Raw genomic sequence first — 19042 nt, 5'->3', positions numbered from 1 at the left:
CTTTATTTCAACTAAAAACTATATAATACAACAAGAGGGATTTGAATGAGGCACGGAGGAGCGCCGTGGCGGGAAAACTCCACCGTACTAGATTTCACAACTAGTTTTAACTCCACCGGTGCTACCTTGAGACATCTTGATCACTTTTTTCAGTTATTGCACTCAGCAAATCCAAATTTCTTGCCAGAGCTAGAGATCTTATCCTCTTCTCTGTCAAGTTTGTTAAAATAATTCTAGAAAGACAGTCTCTTGAAGATGGTTTGGTAGTGGCATAAAGTTATGTAAAAAATGTTGGGTTAACTCACCTTCTTCTATCTGAGCCCCTTTTTAAAATTTTGTAATATTTTTTTATGCAACCAGTTACAATTAACTTTTACTGTGCCCCAGTCTCTAAAAATAACGTTGAATTGGGAAAAATTATGAAAATAAATGAATGCTTTTTTTTTATTAAACATCTTATACTTAAAATGTAAACTTAGGATGTTTAATGGACTTGGAAGTTTTTTAAACATCGCATGCTTTTTTTTTTTTTTTTTTTTTTTCAGAATGTAAACTCAGAAATAGAAAAGTATATCTAAAAAATATGTAAAAATACAGTAGTAACTCGAATGGCGACAATATGTCGACACGGTAAATTCTCGGTAAATTTCATTATTTGTTTGATTGAAATTTGCATGTGGCTTTTGCCTTATTTCTTTTTAAATATTATTTTCTGAAATCAATTATTTTTGTGCGCGTTCGCAAAAAACTGCGCTCAAGTTACTTTCAGGTCATACAAAAAGTCTCGAGTGCTAAGGGTTAAAATAAATTCGGGTTGTGACAACAAGGCAATAACTGCAGAGAGGGAATGGGGGGGGGGGGGCATCGTCAATTGAGTAATCTGATATGCATTATAATCGCTTTAATTTATCATTAGTTAATTCAAAATTTTTTTTATCTCATTAAATCTATTTGAGCTAAGCGTTGCTGAATTTAATTTATAGCTTTAGTTTAGTTGTAGAGTTTTTTAACAAAATGCCTTTGATTTTATCTTCAATAGTTATATTCAACCTGGTGGCAATGTTTAAATGTAACTGATGTTTTTTATTCTATTTCAAGTTTGATAAACAACTTTTGATTGATTTTTTTTTAACTAAACTTAAAGAAATGTAATTTTACCACTGTCTTGTATCCAATAAAAATGTAACAATAAAAGCACTCTGGCTAATTAGTCTTATATCAATCAAATGTTCTATAAGTTAGAAGTGAAATGTAATGAAAAAAAAAAAAAAAAAAAATGAAATGACTTTGGATTAACCAGCTCCAATGATCACTGGTAAAGTTAAATATGTTATGAAATAAAACTTTTATCATTCTCACACATTTATTTATAATGAATTTAATCATCTCTTTTTTTTTAAGGTTTAAATGCACATTCTCTTTAAGTAAAGAAAACTATATAAATAGGAGATGCAAAAATGAGATAAAAAACTCTTTTTTTTTTAAAAAAAAAAATTATGAAATACTTTCTCAAATTAATATTTTTAGTAAAGAAGATATCTAAAATGTCAAAGATTAAAGTAAAAACATCAATACTTAGTGGTTGGTGATGCCAACTGAAGTAATTATCAGTTTTCATTTCACCTAAGAGGTACAACAAGCATTGTTACTTTTTTCAAAAAATTGATGTTCCTCAGTGGGCCTGATATACCAATTTATCATTTTGTTTCTCATAATTTACAAAAAAAATTTCTATGCTAGAGTCACTTTTTCTATGCTAGAGTCAGTTTCTGTTTGTAATTTTTTAAGTGTTTCTGGGTATGATGGTCTTGTGAGAGTTTGTATCATCTTTCAATTTATCGCATAGCATCCATTATTAAAGAAAGACATGGCAGTTAGTTCTTCTGATAGTTACCAACAATGGTTTTTAAACTGACTATGAAAACCAATATTTGATTTAAGTTTTTACAGACAACCAATAAATTTCTTAATGCTTTCTCTTCTCATGCAAATATCTTAAATTGTTTCTTAAACATGAATGTTTTGATTAAATATATTGTGCCACCTAATGCGCACCATGATAAGCTTCTGGTTTATTGAATTTCACCCCAGCTGGTGGAATACTTCCTACCAACATTATTGTAGGTTGCAATAGCTTCCTATAGTCAACACAAGGTTATTGTTCAATTATCTGTTTTGCAGCTATGGCAGTCATTGAATTCTTTTCTTGTTGAGGGTAATCTTTTACCTGGTCAAATGCTATCTTAGATTGAAATCATTTAAATAATGGAATACTAGGACCTAATGATGCTTGTAGTGATGGTGAAAGAACTGCTTTCAACATGATTTCAGTTTTGTGATGTCTGCAGGGAAACTATAACATTTCTTTTTCCAATTTTTGTTCATTGCCAGTGTATATATCTGGTTATTTTTTATGTTTTATACTTTTTAACTCAGGTTCTATATTTATTTTTTAGGTTTTATTTTTTATTTTTTTAGTGTCTTTCAGTGATTACTGCATTGATGGTTGGCAAGAATTTAATGGCTCTTGCTATCTTTTTAACAAAGAGACACGAGGATATGTTATGGCTGATGCACGATTTTTTTGCCAAAAGTTTGGTGGTGATTTAGTTATTATAACAAGTGAAGCAGAAAATAGTTTTATTTTGCAGCAAATAACTTCTACCAACAGATGGATCTTTTGGATTGGTATGCATAGATTTTCTATTTTTTTATATATTTGTATGTGTATTTGATGATTTCAATGAGTATAGTTTTAAAAAATAAAAGCATTATTAAGTGCTTCAATCCACAAATATTTACTTGACAATAAACAGTTATAAATCAGAAACAGCTGCTATACAATCATTTGTGACTTTTTGGATGTTTTCATTAGATAAAGTTTTTAAAAGATTTTAGGTTTTCTGGTTACCAGTCTTGTCTCTACTATTTTAGCATTAGCTTAAAATATTTTGTTGTATTAATATCCTCATTAAAATGGTTTAGCGCAAAAGAATGTTTTTAATTTAATTTTTGTTTAATATGTTACATTTATAATGCTTAAGAAATTTATTAATGTTATTCATGACAAATGCATAATATTAATGTTAAATTTTCAAATAACATATTTCTTTGAATATGTAATTTGAAAAGTTCTATCTCTTTATTTAGTAATGTAATTGTCATCAATTTTAAAAGTTCTAAAGTTTTAACATTTCTCAAATTTATATTTATGAGTTTTTCAATCTTACCTATCATTTAATTGTAATTATTCTCGAAAATGGGGCTCATTGATAATTTAATTTGTATTGCTAAAGCACTTTATTTAAGTTTTAATGTAATATTACTGATTTTAGAAAACTATGGTGCAGAATCTTTGCAATTAATCCATAACGATGATTTATAAAGCTTTGTGCATGCTTTTAGGACAAGAAAACATGCTGTTTTAGCTTGATTTAGTAGTTAAACAATTCTTAATTGCTTTTATACCTTGTCTAAACATTGACAAAGAAGACTAGCATTTAACTCTAAAAAAGAAAATGATTACACTGCAAACAGGTTACCAGAAATGAATGTGCATTTGGTGCTGTAGGATGTCTTTTAAAGAAAAATCTTGGTTCTCTATCAGTGATTTGTATTTCACTTTGGCAAGCACTACACTTACCAGCAATTGGACCTGCTGCTCTTGTGATGTTCCATAAGTCCTGACAAATGTGAAATATTGGATAAAAGCAATGTTTTTAGCCAATTTTACATTTTCTGTCTTGCTGACATTTTCCCACAGGGTTTTCTAAACCTTATTTTGCTTTAAGAGATCTCACAATCCAGAAGAAAATTATTCTTTTAACAACTGAGTGTTACTCATATAGATATACTATGAACTACCTAGCAGACTCAATAAAGTTAATGTTTTTTTCATCAAGTTACACAACCAAATATGGTTGTGTGACTTGATGAGAAACACAATAGTTTTGTTCCTGATCTGATTGTGGATTTTTGGCATTAAAATAAAAACTGTGCATCAAGAAACTTGGTCTTGTATCTGCTTAGTACATGCATCTGTTTTTGTAAAAAAGTAAACAAATTATGACCTTTTTAACAAGATTTTTGTAATAATGCATAAGTTGTTAGCTTTTCTTTCTGAGTTTGTTATTCTCTCTATAAAAAATCTCTCACATCAGATTCAACTATTCTAAATCATCATCATAATAAATTAGTTTCAGTTAAATAAATAGTTTGTCAAAAAAAAATAAATTTGATACATGAAGATCTGGAGTTTTCAAATTTTAAATTTAGTCTATGAGGCACCTACTGTGGTTAGTTTTGTGTTATAGAATTTAAAAATTATACTTTTAAACATGAATTCAAAATAAAGCTTTTTCTATTTTGTACATAGAATAATATTAATGTGGACTTTTCTCTTTTGTACATTGAAGTTCTAAAGTTTTGTGATGTTTTTTTCAAAGAAGTATTTTTAAAGATTTAGAGAAATAAAATTGTTTTAACTTACTAAAATTGGCTACCAAGTTCATTCTTCAAACCTCATTCTTCCAATATTTTGTATGCAATAAATTTGGCCTCTAAAAATGAAATTAAGAAGGTATCACTTTCAGAGCACAAATTAAAGTCAGTACAAAGGAATGACAAAAAGACACCTATGCTATATGGATAACATTGTAGTAGCAGGAAGGACTCAATCTGCAACATTAAACCAAGTAAATAGTATTACTTAACTAAACAAAGCCAAAATAAACAACAAACAACTTGAAGCTCTTGAGAAGTGGAGATGCTACTTAACAGAATGCCATGTTACTCATGTAAAAAGTAAATAAGCTGTTTTATAAATATTCAATCAAAGCAGACAAGTAAAAAGTAAGGGTAACAAAGTTATGTTTTAATGTACTTAGTTGCTTTAACTACAACATGCAATACTCTCCTAATGAAGAATTTAATGAGTAAGCGAAGCATAAATTCAATATATTTTCAAAGAATTGAAAACAAAGTAAATTAGTAATGCCTCTTAATTTTTGCAATTTAGGTATTACTAGAATGAACCACTTGGTTCACGATAGAAACTTAGCTTACTCTACAGGAGAAATCAAAAGTTCAGTAAATCAATGTGCCACCAGCCGCAAACAAAATCCCTCAAATTTAAAGTTCTTTACAATTATTGACCAATACTTATGAATTTCATTTGCCTTTTAAAACCCTGATCTTTTTTCTTCTTCAGCAATAAAAATATTCTTTATATTTTTTATATTCTTTATATATTCACGTATTTGTTCTCCTTATTTTGGATGCCTGGCTATATTCACTCTGACAAAAGTAGTTTATCTAATATCAAAGGAAATCAAGTTCATGTTGAACTAGGCTAATATATATTAAATATTAGATTGTATTACAGTATAAAGAAAATATTTATTTGAATATATCAATTATCAGTTAAGATTGAGAGTATAAAAAATTTTAGTTTTGACTTTTAAAACAAAATTAATATCTGTTTCTCTAATTACTTCTTTTTCATAGACCAAGGAATTCCCTCCTTACACCACCCTTATTTTTTGAGTCTTTCTCTGTCCATCATTATTGGTTTTCTAATTGGTGCATAAAAAGCAATATTTTTGTAAATAAATACAGTTTTAATGGTTTTCATTGAAGGTTTTAGTAAGTTTACAATAAAGTCATTCTTCATACCTATTACATTAACATCCTTCATACTTAATGTTGCTTGAAAAAAAAAAATCCATTTTAAAATTATCACGAACCATAAATTTTTGTAATATTTACAGAGTGGAGATTTCCTTTTACTTTTGTTATGGTTACTATTGATGCTATAATAAAATATATAATAAAATAGGTAAAAGCTATAATAAAATTTGCTTAACTCGTTGCTCAAAAGTTTTATGACAACTTCTCATTAGACTTTACCAGGATATGCAAGGTGTAGTAGGATACATAAAATAAAAACCTGGCATTTTTATATTTTCATGAGATATGACAGAGATTTTGCTTTTATCCTACCATAACTGCACATTATTGTGAGATGAAGGCAAAAATTTATTATTTTTAGACCTAATGCTTTGTGCTTTATCATGTTATCCCTAAAAAAATAAGACTTAATTTTTTTGAGACGATTTTTAAAATAACTTGTTTCTTACTTTTTTCTTGCTTCACCTGAAATGTTTGTATCATAATAAAAGTAATGAGTAAATCAACGGTACTTGGTAAAGCTGCTCTAAAACTCTCTGAGATTCTTAAATTTTGGGAATCACTGTTCACTTTTTTGTTAATTTGCTACTTTATTGGAGTCTATGCATCGTTTATGCTGATGCATAATGGTGATGTAATCTGCACATAATCAGTAGAAATAAAATAATTTTAAATAATGATTGACAATGAATAAATGATTTTATCAAGTTGACAGTAAAAGGTTAAACATTTAAAAGGTAATTGATGTTACAGTAATGGTAATAATGGTAATTAATAGGGAAGAATTGTTAGACATTAATTCACTAATTTTTAAAAATTGCTTACAAAAACATTTTTTCCCATAAATATTTCACTTAAATTAGTTTCAATGGTTTGTTTCCATGTTGGAAGAATCTTAAAAGTTGAAAACAACAAAGCAACTAGTACATACGCATTTTACATTGAAAAAAAAAAAGATCTTAAACTTTGTAAAAACTGGCTTTTGAAAAAAAAACTTGCTAAAAATGATACTCTTCAGATAAGAATAATTTACATGGTTGTTGTAGAAGTATCAGTTTTACCTTTTCAAAATACATGAAGCATATTGTCAAACAATGGGATGTATACTGGTTGCATTTCCCATGTTATCATATTGTTTTCATTTAGTTAAATAGTTTTCTATTAATTTACACTTAATGTCTAGTTCTCCTTAGAAACACAATCAGCAATTATTTTCTTCAAACTTGACTTTCCTATGAATGTATTTTTAAAATTAAAGTAAGTATAAAGTTAAATGTAATATACTAAAATATTATTACTGTTAATTGATCATTTATTATCTGATTTTAACTGATTCTTCACTGTAGTTTACATGGAATAATTTTTGAATTTTATGCTTAGAAAGGTGTTTCGTTTGCTGATATCTGATGCTTGAACTTTTCACTATCATGCGGCTTACAAAATGCATACAATATACTTTTAAGTTTTTTTAAAAAAATTATTCTTTAGGTTTGAATGACATAAAAGAGGAAGGCAAGTTTGAATGGATCGATGGCTCCCAGCTGAATTTTACTTTTTGGGATGACAAAGAGCCAAATGATTTGCTTGAAGAAGACTGTGCCGCAATATATTTTGGTGGGAAATGGAATGATTTTAATTGCAATCGTGAAGCTTCACTTATTTGTGAAACCAAATTAGGTATAAGTTTATTATCCTGATAGATTCATATTATTGCTATAACAGTTTTAACAAAATTGAAATACTTAAATTCTGTTTCTAGCAATTGCCAATTTATTCAAAAGTTAAAGTTTTCTATGTATTCTGGGAAAATTATCATCCATCCTTTTTATGGGTTTTAAAAAAGGGATTATCAAAATAAAAGTTAATATTATTCTTATGCTGAAGCCTGTTTAGTAACCAAGTGATAAATGAATTTAATGTTTACTATAGAGAGAAGGCCAAGATTGGTAAATGCTTTGTTTAGTTATAAACAGTTTTAGTATTTTTTTAAAAAGTTTGAAAGTGAAGTTGTGTGTTAACATGATAGAACTTTTAAAAAAAATTGAATAAATGCTTTAAAAAGTTACAAAAAAATAACCAGTAAATACTTGTCTCAGTAACAATATTGAAATTATGAGTAATTAAAATTGTACAGTTTAAGCTTAAGTGCAAAACCAATATCCTACTTTTTTTTGAAGGATTTTATTTATTTGCTTTAACAAAATTGAACTCTATAAAAGATTTTTGGTTTGTTAAACCAATCTTTTATATGATAGTTATAGATTTTCTTAGTTCCATCAATCCATGGTTATTTTTTTTGAATTAAAAAATTTGTTTTTATGAAATGTAATGTTTTTTCCGATATTATTTACATAAAATTTTGAAAGCAAATAAATTTTTTAAAATATAATTTATGTCAGATATATCATTTAGGTGTTTTCCAAAGTGCAATCAGTTTTTTAATATAAGTTTATTTTTTAAAATAACTAGGATTGTTGCCACAAGTTACAAACAGTCCTACTTTGCTGAATGATACTGATGGTAAGTTATTTTTTTAAAAACATAATTCAACATCAGAAATAAAAAATGCTCTTGAATTATTTATTTTTTTTTTTTGTCACTTGTACATTTCTGTCATTTTGTACACTTTTTTGTGTTTAAACATAATGACTTCCTTAGAATCACCAATCTGTGAACCTGGTTGGATTACATGGGGAAAATCATGCTATGATATAAATACTCGCATATATGCATCTGCAGAAAAAGCTCAGTCAGATTGTGAGGAAAACCTTAGCAATTTACTTGTTATTGACAGCAAGGAAGAGCAGATATTTTTAACAACTAAGCTTGCCAACAAAACACAGGTCAATTTCCTACTCTGTGTTCAGCGGCGTTGCAATAATTGTTTCATTAATTAGTATTTGGGTTTTTAGGACTTTTGGATTGGGTTATTTAAGAACCACACAAGTTTTATTTGGTATGGAGGAAAGATTCTAAATGAAACATTAAGCAACTGGAATGTTAATGAACCTGCAGAATGTGAGAACTGCAACTGTGTATCAATGACAAAAGGCTTTTGGTCAACATATGCTTGTAATCTTTTTACCTCATATATTTGCGAAAAAGTTTCAGGTCAGTTCTTTTGAAATCTGTAATCAATTCATAATTAACAGCACTAAATATGATAACATTATTTACAAGGTTTTATTTGATGAAGCTCAATACTTATTAGAAAAAAAGAATTTAATGTAGTGATAAGTTTTGACTTGATATAGGTTTCTTTTTTTTTACATGTAATTAAGTGTTGAATTATTAATTTTTTAAAATTATAAACATAATCAATAAAAATCAAAAACAATAATAGTTGCCTGATCTATTATATCTTAAAGTGAAGTGACATAAGAAATGTGTTTCAAATAAGGTAATGTTTGGAGGCTGAAAAATCAGCTTTATTTTCTGACATTTCTACAACCACTTCTGCCAAGTTATTTTGAATTTGATCTGCTATTTTGCATTGATGGTATTTTAAAATCTTATTTTTAAGGGTTACTTTTTGTTTTTTTTTTGTAAGAAACTAATTTACTACTATTAACATTTAAAAACTTATTTACCTTCAAATTGTCCACGCAGTCTTTTTTACAACAAATGTGCTCAGCTGAGTGATTTATTACTGATTTGATTTTTAAGGAAAAGCAGCATAGAGGCCCCTAGACAAAGAGATTAAATTCTAAAGATAGGAGGACTATTTTCTTTTCATTTACACACACTTTCAGCTTTTCCGTTTTGAATGGTTTTCAAAAATAATTCTCTATGCTTAATACCTAAGTCAACCTATCTACTTTTATTAGCTGAGTTGGCCTGGGAATTGATTGGTTGTATGCTTCTGCTATTTTTATTAAACTTCATTAACTTTCTAAAGTTTTTTTCATAAAAGATAGTACAGTTTGAATGAAAGTGTAGATTCTAATTGCATCTTTTATTGTTAGTTCCATTGTCAGCTGATGCTTTGTCTTCAATCCTAAAGTTTTTGCTGTAGGATTGCTGTCAAGAAAAAGATGTATACAACTTCTATTCTCAAAGCATTGGTTTTTCTCTTAGAAAGAATGCAATAATACTTTGCACTTGATATACAATCAGCAAGATACAACATGATATGTGTCCAGCTAAAATTAGGAATCTTATATTGGCTTTACAGTTTTAGCTTTATATATAATCACTAGATGAACTTTTATGCTTCACAAATGTTTTTTTTTTTACTTTTGCAATATCTTTATCAACAAGCTAGCAAACTACTAAAAGCAATTGTCACTTTACTGCTTATGAAATAAATTCTAACTTTCCTTCATACTTGTTTTCAGCTTTGCTTAGTTTTAGCCTTACTTGTTCTTAACTTTTTCCCTTCATTTCTGTACCAAATTGTGCAAATTAGAACTTCTATTGTGGTCATAAATTCTCATGCAGTAAGTAGTATTTTTATGCAGCAGCATAAATTGTGGATCAAATTCTATATTCAAAAATTTTATTTTGATTTACACCCTTTAGTTGATATTTCTTTAGAAACAGCTTAGTTATTTTCTTGTAAATATTCTTTTATTTTGTTACTTGGTTTTAATCTCAGGAATTGCATGTTGGCTATCATATTCTGTATTATTCAATTGGCATTTGATATTATGCAATACTAAATTAGGCTAAGTTACTAGATTATCACTAGAAGTATAACCTGGATTAGTTTATGATCCTAATAAATATGCTATATTTCAGTTATCTTAACCTAAGAAGTATATTACATTTTGTATATTTTGCAAAAAAAAAAGATTTCAATTTTCTTTTTTCTGTGAAATTACTTAGTCGACCCTAAAGTGATGACATTGTTCAATACTGAACTTGAAATTCCTGAAGGTTCCAGAAAAACATATACATTGATTGGTTTTGGTGTACCTAAGCCTGTAAGTGTATTACTGTTTGGAGAAAAGGCAATTAGTTTGACCAGTTCCAGTAGTATAGGAAACAACAGTTACAAATATGTTTACCAAATTGGTCCTCTTGATGTCTCAGTTTGTGGGAGAACTTTGGTTCACAAATTGGTTGGGATGTTTTCAACTGTTACTCAAAGTACAACTGCAATAGTGCTCCGTAAGTTTATTGATTGGTCTGAACCATTAGTAGTATATTAACTGCTAATTGGTTCAGACCTTTCAGTTTTTGGCTATGAAGTTCAGTAGTGTTTTTTTCTTTCTTTTTTGCTGAACTCAAAGCATCTAGATATTCTTAGTTGTCTGATCTTTTTGATCTTTTTTGTTGATCTGATCTACATATATTTAATTCTCTAATTTTTAGCTTACTTTTATACTTATATATTTAATTTAATTTTCATGGGGGAAAGTTAAAGCTCCCAGAAACTTTAATTTTCATATTTTTTTCTAACAGCAAAAGTAAAAGCATTGGAGATATTTTTACTAAGTGAGACTCTGATTGTGAGTTGGGAAGCTTTACTATATGGGAATTGTACTTTGGCTCATAATATTGAATGGTTAGATGTAAATCACACTGTTGTTCATAAAGTTTGCATAGAAAATGTTACTACTGCTAGTTTGAAATATGAGACTGCTATTCTTGGTGTTAGAGTTTATATGACAAGTTCATGTACACAACATCAACAGCTAAGTTTTGTAGAAGGACAAGAAACTGAAAATTTAACAGTGATATTTACAGGACAAAAGTCTGACGCCACAACAGGTTATCTTCTTACAGTTTTCAAGTATTTACATGTCTTTTCAAGTGTTTGTATAATTTTGTTGTTTTTATAATTTGATTTCAGGCTTTGGATCAAAATGAAAGTTTGATTATAAATAATACTTTTTATCTTTAAATATAACCATTACTATAATCAACTGCATATTGGTTTATGGAATAGACCTCCACACAAAGTCTCCTGTCATGTTTTCCATATTCTATCCTTGGTAGAGATGTTCAAAGTCTAATAAATCCTGGTTAATTGCTTACCTTTCTCCTTTGATTAAACCTTGATGTTCTCCTTGAATTTGTCAAGTTGAGCATCAAGGACTTTAGGAGACAATCTCAATAGTTCTTTTTGAGAATTGCTGGTTCAGATTCTCATAAATATTTATGCTCTAATAGAATTGACCATAGCAATTAATTTTTTTTTCCTTAAAATTTATATTGGTATAAAAACAAATTGATGCTGGTACTTTTTCAAGCAATATGTGTTTTTTGCACCTTCTTAATTTATACACATTGACTATACATATTTACATATATGTTCATGTCATATGTATAAGCATCTGTGTACATGCATAAACAATGTACACATAAGTTTAACTTTGAGTTGTTTTTGTGCCATAAGCTAAAAATAAATTTGATTACTGTTGATGTTTAGAAATAATGGTGGACCTAAAGCCAACATCATTACCATTTGGCAGTACTAAGCTAATGAAAAAGGTAACAATAAGTTTTTTTAATGATTGTTTAAAAGATAACCAGATATTTAGTTAAAACAAATAAATTCTTTTCTCTAAATGTTTATTTTATATATATATATGAAATTTGTCATTTCTTAAATTAGGATTTTCTTAAAGCCTAGGACTTTGTTAGGTCACACCATAGTATATTCTTTTTTTTTTTTCTTTTTCAGATTTCCAATCTAATGTATGAGTTGGATAAAATGTTCAGCCAGGAGAGTTTTAAGCCAAAATCAAGAGTTGCTATAGCAAATATTAGGTGAAAAAAGTTTTGTTTTTGGTTGTTTTTTTATAACTTATTTTGGATAAGAGTTTCATTCAGTTTTTAATATTATTTTAGTTCTTTTAAAGATATCAAACTTCGAATTCTTTATGAAAACATTACTTTATTGATGGGGAGCAATATATGCAGATCATTGGAACAGATGTTAAGTTCTAAAGTTTCAGTTAATATTTATAGAAGACCTTTAAATACTGGTAAGTTACTTTAAAAAAACCCTGAAAACTCATCAAAGAGGTAAAATAAAATCCAAAATGAGAAATTTTTCTACTAAGTTTAAGTGGAGTTAAACCCATCTACTTTAGCTATTATTAAAAGCAATTTCTTTATTTTTATAAAATTATGATCAAACTGTTTGATTCACATAAAGAAGTGGGAGCTTTATGGGAATTGAATCTTCTAAAATGTCAATCTGCAATTACTCAGAAGTTGATTGCTTTAAATGAAGTAAGTGCTTTTATTTTTAATGTTCACATTTTAAGAGGTTACAATAAATAATTACATACATAAACTTATTGTAAGTATCAAGGTTTGTAAAAAGCCTGTGAAATCTTAAAATGACTTATATCAAGTCAGGAGAAAACTTAGAAAAGTCATTGATTTTTTTCTTTATATTATACATAAATTATATGTTGCATGAGCATGGCCAGAGGAATATATGTTATCTTTTGTTACAAGACAGAAAAGCCAGGCAATTTTGAATCGGATATTCTATATGTGTCCTGTATGTTCATGAAAACAAGAACTTTTTGAATAAATATAGCTACATTCATACAGGTACTCACTGACACATACATGTGTGGAAATATCTATCAAAATCAATGCCTCTCACCAGTTTATCTCTTTTAGGAGGTTAGAAATCTCCAGTTTCAGTTCATGCTTTTTATGAAGTTTTTTATAATTTATAAAGTTGCTCATGGTTTTGAATAAATAACAATCTTTGGACAAACATGTCTTCATTTTCTTCAAAAAAAATCTCTGACAAACATAGAGGATGAAATAAAACTTCCCATTCAAACTTCATCAAATTCTGTTTGGTCTTCTTTGTCATGTGTGATCTGGTATTATTGTAGAGCAGGCAGGTTTTTCTTAGATTTCTCAGCACTGTGCAAGATTTTAGCATAGATCTTTTAAATCTTTGCAGTAATTATTTGCCTTCTTCTCATCATCTCATGATGAACCACTGCAAAACTGGTCCACCCAATACACAAAAGTTGCTCCTATGAATGATGCAGTATTGTTGACCTGAGCGTAAGTCATCTCACAGACTTCAATATTCAGTAGCAGATCTCACAAATAAGTCATAAGAGATGGATATGCTTAAGCAGGTCTAGGTATACTTTCTTTATAATTGAACTGCTTCAATTTCTTTTCAAACTCTGTCCTTCCTCAAACTGAAGCTTTGTGAAAAATCCTAGAAATGTAATTGCAATTGATGCTCTCGAATAAAATTAAGTAGAAACATATCTTTTGTTTTCAAAAATTTTTAATTGAAAGTTTGTTAATAATCCAATTTCAAAAGAATTTTAACTTCAATTAAATGAAAAGAGGATTTTATAAATATGTCATGATTCTTTAAACTTTTGACATTAAAATAAGAAAAGTTTATTTTCATTGAAACACTTCATAAAAATTCCGAAAAAATAACAAGGTGTTAGTGTATGTGTTTTTCTTTAGTCATCTCAAATCATTCATGAGACTGCAGAAATCGTTGAGGAAAAGATTGCGATTGCAGCTGAGCTTTTGACAAGTAGTTCACTGCTTAGTACATATTATGATGTTTCTCTCACAGCAGATATAATTTTTAAAATTTTGTCAGCTCAAGGAAGCTTTTCTGCCTCAAAAAAAGTAAGATTTTTATCCATTTGTTTTAGTTGAAATATTATGCAAAGTTTGAAATACCTAGTGTTATTTCAAGATAAATTTTTTGATGAGAACTATTTAAACATTTACATTATTTACAGAAATGCATCTAATTTTTAGGAATATGAAGAGATATTTTTAATTTATGTGAATGTCAAATACTGAACTTATATTGTTGGAAAAAAAGTTTTTTTCCAAAATTTCTTGCACAAAAATCAACCGAAATCAATCTATGCTCATAGAAATGATATTAGAAATTGATCAATGGAAATCATTTTGGTCGGCTAAAAAATCACTTTTTCTTTGTATAAAAAGTATGATACAAATGTAACTATGAATACAAACGTAACTATGAAAATCTTATTTTTTATCACTATTGAATTCATGAGCAGAATTTTTAAAAAGAAGTTCAAATATAATAAAACTATTTATTATATATATGAAGTAGTGAAATGAGCATATAGTAAATGTGGTGATAAGTAAGCTGCCTTTTTTTGTCATTTTTTTTCTGATGAAATTTACTTTTGAATTGCGTTAAGTTTTTTTTTACCCACTGCAGATTTTTTGTTAAATTACAAACTAATTTTTTTTTTTACTTTTGTGACTTTAGATGCTTGAAAATGTCTTAAGTTTAGCAAGTATAGTTTTGGGTGTCAATCAATCCTTAGTTGTAAATGCCCAGAGTTCTCATAATTCATCAAATAAAGTTTTGACTGTTGTTGGTGCTGTAGCTGCAGGCTTCACTGGTTTGGTTAAAAAGGACAACGAGTTCTCTGTCTTGAAGGAGAATGTTGGAATGATCATGAAGGTAGCAAATCAAACAGGGGTTACCGTTATTGCATTTAATAAGTCAAATGCAGAAATGAATATATCAATAGCCTATGGAGAAGTAACATTTATAGGTAAGTCAGTCCATCACACCAAACTTGCAATTTTACTGATTCTTCATTAGTAATTTTAACAATATACTGAAAGAATTTGATGAATGAAAAAAGAACTCAATGCTGTCTGAGTCAATAAAAGATGATGCACTGATTTTTATTAAATTTTTTTAAACAGCGTTCAATAGTGGCGTTGAACTTATGATCTTAATATTAAATGAAAGATTACAGAAAAAGTTTTTTTTGAATTTAAACTTGATGACAACTAAGTAATTTTGGGATTAATTTAAAAATGCAGAAATATTTACCCTTCTTGTGCATATACTATTTTTTGTAGATGAAGATATTCTTGCTTCAATTTATATACCAAAGACAGCACTTCACCATTTGGCCATTGTTTCTGCAGTGGTGTATCGATCGCCTTATTTCTTTCTAAATAAAAATGAATCAATAAATATTTGGAATTCTGGATCAAACAGAAAAAGTGTCATAACAAGTGCTGTAGTTTCTGTCGATGTTGTGAGTCAAACCATAAATAACCTAACTGAGCCTATTTCAATTGTATTTAAAAAACCACCCTTTCAAGGTTTTAGAGGGTCTTTTAACTGCTTCTTCTGGAATTCAACCATAGGTACATTTCCTTTGTATTTTTTTATTTTATAGCATTAGATCTGTTTCTTTTCTCCAATAGAATAAAAATAAAGATATTAGAATCATTAAAAATATTTACAACTGATTAGATGCTTGGTCAAATAATGGGTGCTATAAGGTAAAAGAATCATCTGAAAATATTTCCTGTCGTTGTAACCACCTAACAAATTTTGCACTTATACTGGATACCTCCCAAATCGGCAATAATCCTTTAGAATTGCAAATTGTGAGTTGGATCGGATGCTGTATTTCTTTAGTGGCGCTATTTTTCACATTGGTGATACTCTTGATGCGAAGGTGGCTTTACTTTTGTACATTTTCAATACTTATTTACACTTTATTCAATACCAATATTGATAATTTGCAATTTTAATATATATTTATGTATGCTTGTTTTGCATTGTTATTGTATCCTTGTTTTGTTTTGTATGTACTTAAACATTTTTCGTTTTGTTTTTTCAAAGAAAACTCATTCAGGAGCGTACAAAAAAAATTCATGTCTTCTTGTGCCTCTCATTAATGGCTTTGCTAATATTATTCCTTACTGCAGCCGAACGACGTAGAATTTCAGAGACTAAATGTAAATATGTTGCAGCAGGTCTGCAATACTTTGTTTTGACTACATTTTGCTGGATGGCTGTTGAAGGCGTAAATCTTTATATGAAAGTGACTGTATTAAGAAAATTAGGGTCCAGATCTTTTTTGTTGAAATCTTCATTATTTGCATGGGGTAAGAGTTGCTAAATCTTTTTTTTTTTTTTTAAATGTGTTATGTTCTAATTTACGCAAAATAATTCACTGAATAACTCACTTGAACAAAGCAGAGTTCTGCTCTTTTTTGGTAAAAACAACAAAGCAGAGTTAATGATCGAAATATAGGATTGAGTTATATCGATTGCTAAATGAGTGGGATAAAAATTTCAATATACCTCAATTCTCAGTCGTATACATGCATATACACTTAAATTTGAAATCAGAAATATACCAGCTCTCTTATGTACTTCACAGTTTTCTTTTTTGAAGGTGCACCACTCTTAATTGTTGGATACATTGGAGCTTTGCATAAAGGCTCTCTTGGAAATGAAAAGTTGTAAGTAAACTCGCTCAATTTAAGAAAATGCTTCATTTATTCTTTTATCATGTTATTAGTCCTTTTATCATGTTATTAGTACTGGAAAATAAGATAAATGATCATTGTTTGGTTTCGAGTAATCTTTGTTGAAAATGTTCTTTTTGAATCTAGCTTTGAATTTTTAAAATCAAATTGACTAGAAGAAAAAGGTTCAAGTAGAGTGTGATTTACAGTCTTGCACTTTTTTTCCAGTACCATAGTACAAAAAAATATTCGGCCAACCGTCACTTATTGAGCATTTTTACTAATAAATATTTTATATAATGGATAGATTTAAAAAGAAAAAAAAAGATTAATTTTAGTTTATACTCCCTAAATTTAAGTGAAAAAGAAGTGCTAAAAAACCATTTTCTACAATTTTTCAGCAGAGGGTTTTCAAGGTTTAAAACCCTCTTATTCTAATTGTCTTGTTTGGAATAAATGGAATCGCTCTTAAGACATTAAATTCAGCAGTTTTTTGTTTTAGCTGCACTGTCAATGGTTATCCGTTTTACTTTGGTTTGCTGCTACCGGTAGCCTGTATCATGCTAATAAACTTATTTGTTCTTTCCTTGGTGATGATAATAATATTAAGACCCAATTCTGACCTACTTGTAAATGCTAAAAAAGAAGGAATGCTATCTAATATCCAAAAGTCTGTCTGCAACGCTTTTATATTTTCCTGCTTATTGGGAACTTCGTGGTTATTCGCTGTACTTGCTGTAGGTACGCAATCCATAACTTGAATGTTGATTTTGAATTTTAGTTTTCTGTTTAAAACTTCAAGTTTTTAAGCCTTGGAACGAATAAAGACAACTTGCATTAAGATAATGGGTCTGCAAATCAGTTGCTCTGTTCTTTAGCGTGTAAATATAAGACTAGTAACTGTAAAGTTTGACTTTTTAGGAAAAGCGACAATAGTGTTTCAATGGTTTTTCTGCGTGTTTAACAGCTTGCAGGGATTGTTTTTGTTTGTATGTCTAATTGTTCTCAATCCGTTAGCTCGGAGTGAGTTGTACTCATGCATACCTGAGTTCTTAAAACCAAACTCATATCAATCGGTTGCATTGAAAAAGAAAGAAAATGATGTCATTAATGGTAAGTGATTTTTTCAAACTTTAAACAAAGACTAGTAATTAATTTAGTCATGCGTGGCTTCTTTTTTTCTTTCTTTCTTTCTTTCTCTCTTTCTTTCTTTTCAGTTTTAATTTTAATTTTGTTGTAATAAATCTAAGTAAATCTAATGTTATACAACCAATAAATAATATTTTAAATTGACATATTTTATAGAAACAACATCATTTACACATTAACTATCAGGAACATGACGTAAGTATCAGGAACACCATGACGTAAGAATTTTTGTGAGCTTGACTGAAAATGAAAATAAAACAACAAAGATTGAGGTTTAGTGGCCAATGTTTAGAAGCCCGTGTTGTGCCGTAATACCGAAGAGTTTTTCTACGAAGCTGGAATTTTCAATATTGGAATTTATCGGAGTATAATTTTAAATAAAAAACGGTTAATAAATACGAAACACGAACGTAGATATTAATATAAGTTACTAATGCCTAAGGTTTATGCTTAATTTTATTATTAAAGTACTGACAGAGCGAATACCACTTCAGGAATATTCTAGGATCTCTAAGTTGCTTGGTCCCTAAGCACGTGCTTAGACTAATCCAACCCTGCCACTATTTTATACTTAACTTCCAGTTTAATAAAAAAAGATCAACAGAGAATAATGCTTGTGCAAAAAATCAAAAAAGATTTCTGTTAATTTATTAATTGGAGTTTATATTTTTAACTATTAACATTTAAAAAATTAAAATTACATTATAAATAGCTTGAAGACCTAATATATAGTAGAACAAACATGGATCATGAATACCAGAATAAACTTGCCACATTAAGCAACAAATATTTTAACTTTAAAAATGCTTTAACAAAGCTCATCAAAAAATACTTAAATTTAGAAAGAAAGTTGAAACTAAAATAGTGATATAAATCCCACATTAAATTAAATGGAGCTCTGAAGGTAGTAAGACGCAGTCTCATACTGCAACCACGCACAATGGTCAAAACTGAAAATAGCTACGGTAGATAGGGA

At 28.5% G+C, this 19042-nt stretch overlaps 1 protein-coding gene across 9 annotated transcripts; it reads left to right on the top strand.

The window, feature by feature from the left end:
* The first annotated feature begins 869 nt into the window (after positions 1-869).
* Positions 870-18469, top strand: LOC149887908 (adhesion G protein-coupled receptor L2-like). Of its 9 annotated transcripts, XM_090087175.1 has the most exons (22): positions 1299-1315; positions 1528-1630; positions 2479-2688; positions 7177-7365; positions 8158-8208; positions 8347-8531; positions 8601-8799; positions 10516-10800; positions 11095-11403; positions 12065-12126; positions 12320-12405; positions 12487-12623; positions 12797-12873; positions 14104-14274; positions 14900-15191; positions 15508-15801; positions 15911-16118; positions 16286-16551; positions 16845-16911; positions 17420-17658; positions 17839-18030; positions 18223-18469. In XM_090087175.1, exons 3-22 carry the CDS (start codon positions 2565-2567, stop codon positions 18243-18245), a joined length of 3456 nt encoding a protein of 1151 aa, XP_089943301.1. In that variant the 5' UTR covers positions 1299-1315; positions 1528-1630; positions 2479-2564; the 3' UTR covers positions 18246-18469. The 9 variants fall into 9 exon arrangements, 6 of the variants coding, with proteins under 6 accessions (XP_089943298.1, XP_089943303.1, XP_089943299.1 ...); XR_016452434.1 differs by lacking the exons at positions 1299-1315; positions 1528-1630 and adding an exon at positions 870-1069 and having other exon boundaries at positions 12498-12623; XM_090087172.1 differs by lacking the exons at positions 1299-1315; positions 1528-1630 and adding an exon at positions 870-1069.
* Positions 18470-19042: the final 573 nt, after the last annotated feature.

This window comes from Hydra viridissima, unplaced genomic scaffold (genome assembly GCF_058129835.1).
Source record: "Hydra viridissima isolate aposymbiotic clone 2 unplaced genomic scaffold, HvirCarnegie_v1 scaffold_5, whole genome shotgun sequence".
Classification (NCBI taxonomy): Eukaryota; Metazoa; Cnidaria; class Hydrozoa; order Anthoathecata; family Hydridae; genus Hydra; species Hydra viridissima.
The sequence above is the reverse complement of the archived record's forward strand: the minus strand, read 5'-3'. Positions and strand labels throughout refer to the sequence as shown.